The 8649-nt window shown below is 39.4% G+C and overlaps 1 protein-coding gene across 1 annotated transcript; it reads left to right on the top strand.

The window, feature by feature from the left end:
• Positions 1–6480: 6480 nt before the first annotated feature.
• On the top strand, positions 6481–8437 carry LOC137713749 (probable carotenoid cleavage dioxygenase 4, chloroplastic). Its single transcript, XM_068453096.1, has one exon. It carries the CDS (start codon positions 6481–6483, stop codon positions 8245–8247), a length of 1767 nt encoding a protein of 588 aa, XP_068309197.1. The 3' UTR covers positions 8248–8437.
• Positions 8438–8649: the final 212 nt, after the last annotated feature.

Consider the following 8649-nt stretch of genomic DNA (forward strand, 5'->3'; position numbering starts at 1 on the left):
CAATTTCGAGTGTGTTTTTACAACATATGGTAGAATCAGGCCTTGCCAAGGTGTGGCATCATGCTCAAAACATGATCTTTGGCATCTAAGACCTAAAACTTCAAGAATAAGGGATAATATTTCAAACCTTAACCCTACAGAATTTGCTTCTGTCTCGATGGAATAGATCATTGGTTATGCATCTGTTTGTGCACCTACCAATGTCGTTGAGGATTACCATTCTCGTAGTCAATATGTGAGACTAATTTTGCTCCACCAAACATTGTTGGAAAAGCATAATTTTGACATGGCTAGCGTTGTTAGCCGAATCCCTTAAGTAAATTTGGTTTACTTTGTGAATATTTTTCCATGTTCTTGGATTCAAGTTTGGTGTTTGTTTTAGTTATGGATAATCTTATTGATATTGTCCTTGACTACATGTTAATTGAATCATGTTTCTTGTATACATATGACCGAATTCGATTAAATACGTGATTAAGTGCGAATGTGGGACAGTTAGTTGTTTGGATGAATGCGATACTATGCACACTAACCTTATGCCTAAATCACATCTTTAGCAACTGCTTCAGGTCTATCTAACCTGATTAAGAGCATTGGCACGCTCATCGTTGTATGAATGGCACTACATTACAACTTAAGAGACCCTATATTCTCCCTATTCCGGAAGAACGTCATTGAGTTTTAAAGGATATTCGAGATGACAATGATCATGAATGAAACCACTGAAGAAAATAAAGTGAAATATCTTTGCACCACCTCCAAAAATGAGCCTGAAGCTTTACTTTAGGGCTAATGGGCTGTCTCCCAACTGGGAACACACCACATGTAGTCGGCTTGGAGCCTGGTGATTAAGTAGTTTACTTGATTTGGCATGACATTTTGGGACATTTAGGTCGAACAATGATACTACGACACATCTCCTTACCCAAAGTAAGGATATTGTGCTTACAAGCACATTTTGCCAAACCTGCTTGTTGGGGAAATTGATTCCCAAATCATCCCTGGCAAAGATACGAATCACCCTTTTTCACAGTGGATTCAAGGGAATATATGTGGACTAATTCAACCAAAATACGGACCATATAAATACTTATAGTTTTGGTTGATGAATCGATAATCTAGTCACATGTTTGTCCACACACATTGCTGCCAAACCCACTGGCTAATTAAGGGTTCACCACTCTACTTATCCCTTAAAGTCTGAGAGACTAGATAATGTCGGGGAGTTTATATTGACGATTTTCGATAAAGTATTGCATGTGTTTTGGGTTTATGATTGAACATCAAATTGCCATGTTCACCCCAAATAGCCTTGCCTAGAGATCATAAAGCGCAATTTAAATGATCGCCCAGACATTGGTAAATGTACCAAGTTTTTAGTTTCTGCCTAGGGCTATGCAATCTTGTACGCATCTATGTTGGTTTGCCTTGAGGCCTATGTTGGTTTGCCTTGAGGCCCATTGCCACCCAACCTATGTGACGTTACAGTTGGTTACTGGGTACGAACCTGACGCTTCGTATTTACACGATTTGGGTGTGCATTCCATGTGCCAAGTTGCGTTGTTGCAACATACCAACATGGGTCCTTAAAAGAAGGATGTGAATCTTTGTCGATTATGATTCTCCTTCACCTTAGCTCTCTTAGAGCCCTTGCAAGCGATCTCTTTACAGCTTATTTGCTGATTGTCACTTCAATGAGACAATCTTCCCGCCATTAGGGGGAGATAATAATGCCAACGTTCCTGTAGAACAGCACGAAGTTGTGTGGATGTTGCCCACTATGTCTCATCTCTATCCTTGTACCGCACAAATGTGATAATCAAGTACGATAAATTCTAGCTTTTAGAATATTGCTCCAGATATATTCCTCTGATCTAGCTAAAGTGACGAGATCATGAACCAGTTGCAAACATGCCTGCAAGGATATACGTACTTAACGGACATCGAGTCAACATCCCTGGAGGGTGTGCCATCCTTGTTGGACGGCTTGGACACCCTTGTTGGACGGTTCGGTATACCCGTGGATAACTAATCAATCTGTCTAGGCCTAAAGCACGACAAATCACTCGATTCATAGGATTCATTTCCCGAATAATGCGAAGTTGTGTGGATGTTGCCCACTATGTCTCATCTTTATCCCTATACCGCACAAATGTGATAATTAAGTGCGATGAATTCTAGCTTTCAGAATATTGCTCCATACGTATTCTTCTGATCTAGCTAAAGTGATGAGATCATATACCAGCTGTAAACATGCTTGCAAGGATAGACGTACTTAACGAATGTTGAGTCAACATCCCTGAAGGGTGTGCCATCCCTGTTGTAGGGTGTGCCGTCCCTGTTGGACGGCTTGGACGACCTTGTTAGACGGTCCAGTATACCCGTGGATAACTAATCAATTTGTCTTGGCCTGGAGCACGACAAATCACTCGATTCATAGGATTCACTTCCCTAGAAGAGGAAGACACGACAAAAAATAAATCTATACTTGATCGTTGTCTCAAATCATTTCCATCTCATGAGATAAATCCGGATTACTCTCGAGACTTGAAGTTCTTGGTCCAGTATACTAGTTTGGATGAGAAAATGGAATTGAAATGAGATTACCATTGATGATGTTTTCACTTATATAGTAGCTTCCAACATAAATGAAAAGCGACGATATTGAACCGTGTTCCGTTGATTAAGTGATAATGTATAACTGATTGGACAACCGAAACTACAATCCAGGTTAAATTCCTTACCAAAGTGTGTTTTGGACCTATCTTTTCTACACTACCCAAGGTAACCCTGTTGTGTTACAAGTGGGAAAGGAAGCGTAATGAGATGAATGAAATAATGTAATATGATGTAGGCCTTACGGTGCAAGATTTCTCTCCAACGTCCTGTGATTGATTGCAGCATTATGAAATGTGGTTAGTGTTTCTCCATAGGGATATTGATATGGAGATTTACATATAAGTTCCCGAAGAATTACATGGACTGACTTAAATAGTTCCAAACCACGGAACACCCTCTCAACTCATTTAAGACATTCACTTATGGTTGAAGCAATCCGGCGGATGTGGTATACCCATTTAAGTGATTGTTTGATCAGTCAGGGATTGAATGAATGCCCTTGCGTGTTAAACTAAGAAGTCTTATTCTGAATTGCTAGAGTTACAGTTTATGTTGTTGACATGAATCTCACTAATACTTTAGAAGAACTTGAGAAAACTGTCTCGCACCTGAACACGAAATTTCAGATGAATGATATTAGGAAAACTCATCTTGACTTGAAGTTCAAGCATTGTTTTGATGGTACTTTGGTCTACTAGTCGAACTACACCCCGAAGGTGTTACCTTTTGAGTATACCTATGATCTTCCATATGCTATATGCAAATGAGACCCTTGAAAAGGTTAAGAAACTTGAAGTTCCATATATGAGTTCAACTTTGTGCTTGTTATACTTAGTTCATTACAATTAAAAAGAACATATCTTTCATTGTTGATCTATTGGTAAAGATGCAGCACGGCGCCTACACGCAGCCATTGATTAATATTAAAGACGTTTCCGGCTATCCTGAAAATACTACGAATTTGGGCAAATCCCAACCCATCCCGAGCAAATCCAACCCCCTGATCCTCGGAATGATGATTGCCTTGTTTGTTATGCTGACGCAGGTTACTTATCAAGGTCGCACAAGGCACATCCCCGAATGGTTATGTATTTACCATTAGGGATATCGCAATATCTTGCAAGTCCACAAGATGACCTTAGTTGTGAAATCTTCGAAATGTTCCAAGACTCACCTCACTTCACTACTCCACACGTGAGACATGGTTAGGAGTTCTTGTTGAGCATATTCGAAGTACTTGTTATTTTCATCCATCGTTGAGTCTCAACAACGATCCATAAAGACTATGTTGTACGTATCAACCTGACCAAGACATGATACATCAACAAAGTTGACATCAAGACATTACGTCTACATCTACATCAACAAAGCATTAGGAGATTGAAGTTATGCAAACCAATCCCAGACAACCTTGCCGACCTCTACATGACGTCATTGCTAAAGTCAACATTCCAGGAGCTTGTCCGAGGACTTGGTATGCCTAACTATTCTTATGCGATGCTTATAGTTCTCATTTGGAAGTTCTGTCAAACTTAGGGGGAGTATCTAGAAGTATACTCACTTGATCTTAATGTATTCTTTTTCTTTACGATTATGAACATTTTTTCCACTGGGTTTTTGTTACCTAACTAGGTTTTAACGAGGCACCCATCCTGGACTGATCATACCCTTGTGAGCTCTTCTACTTACGTCCAGAAGATGTATAGTTTTGATTTAATATAACTTCTCACTTTTCTTCTTAGTCTATGGGTTTTTCTCCCACCTTGGGTTTTACCATAGCGAGGTTTTGTGAGTTTTACCTTTTTATGCATTCTTTTGTTAATTTGAGACTCACATTCTCTCATTGTGCTGACAACTTCCTCAACTGTACTTACTTCACCGCTGAAGACCTGATGCGCTATTTACTTAAGTATTTACACACTCGAAATGGAGTGTTGCAATTCTATTAGATTAAGAATGTGATTGTGTAAATCTTATTAGATCTAGGAATCTCTTTATATTCCTATTAGAAGTTGATTACCTATTACGAGTTGTAATCCTAAAAATGTAAGGATTTTACATATCCCACTATTATAAATAAAGGCACAATAAGGTGGGATAGAACACACCTCATAATTACACATCTTTCTCTTTCTCTCTACCATTGCTACACCCTCTCTATAACTTCCATGATTGTTCAATAAATTATACCTACAACATTTTTAATCCCTTTATATTTATATGTTAGTTGACCAAAAATAAGAAGAAAAGAAGCAGCCCTTAATAATACAAGTTGAATTATTCAACGAAGCACGTTACATTGTCCATATCTGGAATAGTAGATGTATAGGTTGGACTATAGCTGGCCACCTAATCTGAATCATTTGAAGTTAGCTGACAAAGGAACAGTATTGGACGTAAGTGTGAGGTCAAAAAAGTACGCAATTTTTTTTTTTGTCAAAGGATAAAAAGAAAAAAAAAAAAAAAAGTACACAATTTAAAACGAAGTCAATTTGAAAGGGATATCGTCAGTGTGAGGTCAAATAAGGATCAGAATCCTCTCCTAATCTAAGGATGAGGATCCTTATGATCAAGGGATGTGGGCCGTTAGATGAAAATTCAACGGCTATAAACAGAGAGGTCCCTTTAAAGTTATAATAATTATAACCGTTGGATTTTCATCTAACGACCCACATCCATTAATCATGAGGATTCTCATCCTTAGATTAGGAGATGATCCTGATCCGTCAAATAAGTACACACACTACGTAAAATCGAATAAATATTTGGCAGAAATGTTAAAAAGGGATGTCGTGAGTGGAGTATAATACTCCCTTTCTATTCTCATTCTCTTTTTTTTTCCTCTTACATTTTGTTTTTTATCTTTTTGTTTCTGTAAAAAAATTAATATAAGATGTAAACGTTGCTTAATCATAAATGTTCAAGTCAGAGAGGAAGAAAGATGAGAGAGATTAGAAGGGGAGAGAATCTTCTTCCGTTGTGAGTTTGGTCGGGAAATCTTATATCATCTTCAACCGAAAGGGCTAAACATAGCCCCGTCCATAATTGTAGCTTTGCAAAAAATTATTTTTGAATGAACAATCTTAGACCATATTCATATACCATCACCAATCGAAGACGCTAAACATAGTCCCCTCAATAATTCATTAGTTTTAACTTTATATTTTAAATTTATTGGTTAATTTAATTAAATTACCATTGGATACTTTCAAATCTATCTGTTGAGTTTCAATTAATTATTATAAATGAGGAGCTGGGTCCTAGAAAATGGGTTAAGATGAGGGCTACATTTGGCTAGTCTAATGCCCCTTTGGCCAAATAATAATCTGTTGGGATCCATAGCATTATAATCTAGCCATCAGTTGGAGATGAGTTTTTTGATAAGTCAGGTCATTTGTTGGTTATTAGGCCTTTAGCCCTCTCCATTGGAGATGGCTTTAGAAGTTAGAAGGAGTGTTCAGAGCACAGTCCAAAAGCTTAGATTGTTGTTATTATTTTCTTATAATTACAAACAATAGTACTATTATAAATTAGATTAAGTGAAAAGGTAATGGTTTGAATCAAAATACAATGAGATGAAAAAGTTGCTATTAAACTTAGTTTATGATTTTTGCTTAAGATTAGATTCAAGTGGATAATTCACCATATTCAACATATTTCAAGTCACATGAGCATGTACATCAAACATCGTCCTTGCAAATTGAGAACCTGTATTTAGCATGTATTGTTTGACTAGAAGTCTGCCCTATGTTTGAAGTTGATAACTTGCTAATATGGACTAAATTGGGGTCAAGTAAATTGACTTGGAATTCATATTTAATTAGCTCAAAATCCTAACATCCCTTCATTGCATGCAACGTAATGATCCCAATCTACATGGATGCGTTGTGTTCTTCTTTTTTGCCCACAATTTCCACTTATAAAAATCTCAATAATCCGAACACAAGAAAACTGCAACCTCCAAAGAGAACTAGTCCTTCTCCATCCTTACCCGTACTAGCAGCTATAGCAACAAATGTTGATGATGATATTGCTCCAAAGAAACGATGTGCGATGATCTTGAAATCTCTGGATGACTTCATAAACAACTCCATAGAGCCTCCACTTCTCCGACCTTCAATCGACCGGAGGCTCGTAGTCTCCGACAACTTTGCTCCGGTCACCCAAGAGCTTCCCCCAACCGAGTGCGAGCTGATACATGGCTCTCTGCCACCATGCCTTGACGGTGCCTACATCCGCAACGGCCCTAACCCCCAATTCCTTCCCCAAGGGCGGCCTTACCACCTTTTCGATGGCGACGGCATGCTTCACTCCATCATGATCTCCCAAGGCCGAGCAACACTTTGCAGCCGCTACGTCGAGACCTATAAATACACCGTGGAGCGCAAAGCCGGATATCCTCTCTTTCCCAGCATCTTCTCTTGCTTCAACGGCCTCCTTGCCTCTACCATGCGCGCGGCTCTCCTGGCTACTCGAATCATTGTTGGTCAGCTAAATCCTGCTAACGGCTTTGGTGTCGCAAACACCAGTTTAGCTCTCTTTGGCAACCGTCTCTATGCGCTTTGCGAGTCTGACCTTCCTTACGACATGCGCTTGACATCAAACGGAGATATACAAACTCTGGGGCGGCATGATTTCGACCAGAAGCTCTCCACGAGCATGACAGCTCATCCAAAGACAGACCCCGAAACAGGAGAAACCTTTGCTTTCCGCTACAGCCCCGTGTTTCCATACCTCACCTATTTTCACTTCGATGCAGACGGAACAAAGCACCCCGACGTGCCCATATTCTCTATGCGCCATCGATCTATCCTCCACGACTTTGCAATCACCAAGAAATATGCCATATTTGTTGACATACAAATGACAGTGAATCCCATTAAAATGATCACTACGGGAGGAACTCCAGTCATATTTGATCCCTCCAAAGTGCCTAAGATCGGAGTACTTCCCAGGTACGCAGTTGACGAGTCTGAGATAAAGTGGTTTGATGTTCCGGGGTTCAACATCTTGCACACCATTAATGCATGGGACGATGTTCAAGAAGATGATAGCATTGTTCTGGTTGCACCAAATGTATTGTCCGTACAATACGTTTTTGAGAGATGGGACCTGTTGCGTGCATCGGTAGAGAAAGTGAGGATCAATCTTAAGACAGGGATTGTGACAAGGGAACCCATCTCCATAAGGAATCTAGAATTCGGGGTGATCAATCGGGCTTACGTGGGGAAAAAGAACAAGTTTGTGTATGGATCTGTCTCTGAAGAATCAATGCACCCTGATGATTCAATACCGAAGTGTGCAGGGTTGGTGAAGCTGGATCTAGATGTGTCGTCCAACGGGGATGAACCCACGTTGGCCTGCAGGATGTACGGACCAAATTGCTACGGCGGTGAGCCTTTCTTTGTTGCTAGAGAGCCGGAGAATCCAAACGCGGAGGAGGATGATGGGTACGTGGTGTCATTTGTGCATGATGAGAAGACAGGAGAATCTAAGTTCTTAGTGATGGATGCGAAGTCCCCGCAGCTTGATATAGTGGCGGCTCTGAAGCTGCCCCGCCGGGTTCCTTACGGCTTCCATGGCCTCTTCGTGAAGGAAAGCGACCTTCAAAAGTTGAAAGAAAATTAGCCAAAAAGATCAATTTTTCTTGTCACAAATGTTTATGCGGTCGATATCTATGTTGCAAATATTGAAGTATAATCTGTTAAACTAAAATTATTCGGTCCCATTTCGAACTTACTACTAGTGTGTATAAGTATAATGTAATGTAATAAAAGTCGAACCATGACATAAGCCCTTCCTGGACTCATTTAATAAACAAGAGAAACTTGAGATTTTGTATCCTCTGCTCATAAAATTGTGAGCCTTGTTTGTCAAAATTTTACTTGAAATTAAGCATTTTTTAACAATAACGTCAAAGTATTTCTATCTGCACATTCTGTCCAAAAACAAAAGATTAAAGCGTCGTGTTTCTTTTATTATTTTCAAAGTTTATTTGAGCTATATACAGATCTTTCGGTATATAATATT

This window comes from Pyrus communis, chromosome 13 (assembly GCF_963583255.1).
Source record: "Pyrus communis chromosome 13, drPyrComm1.1, whole genome shotgun sequence".
Lineage (NCBI taxonomy): Eukaryota > Viridiplantae > Streptophyta > Magnoliopsida > Rosales > Rosaceae > Pyrus > Pyrus communis.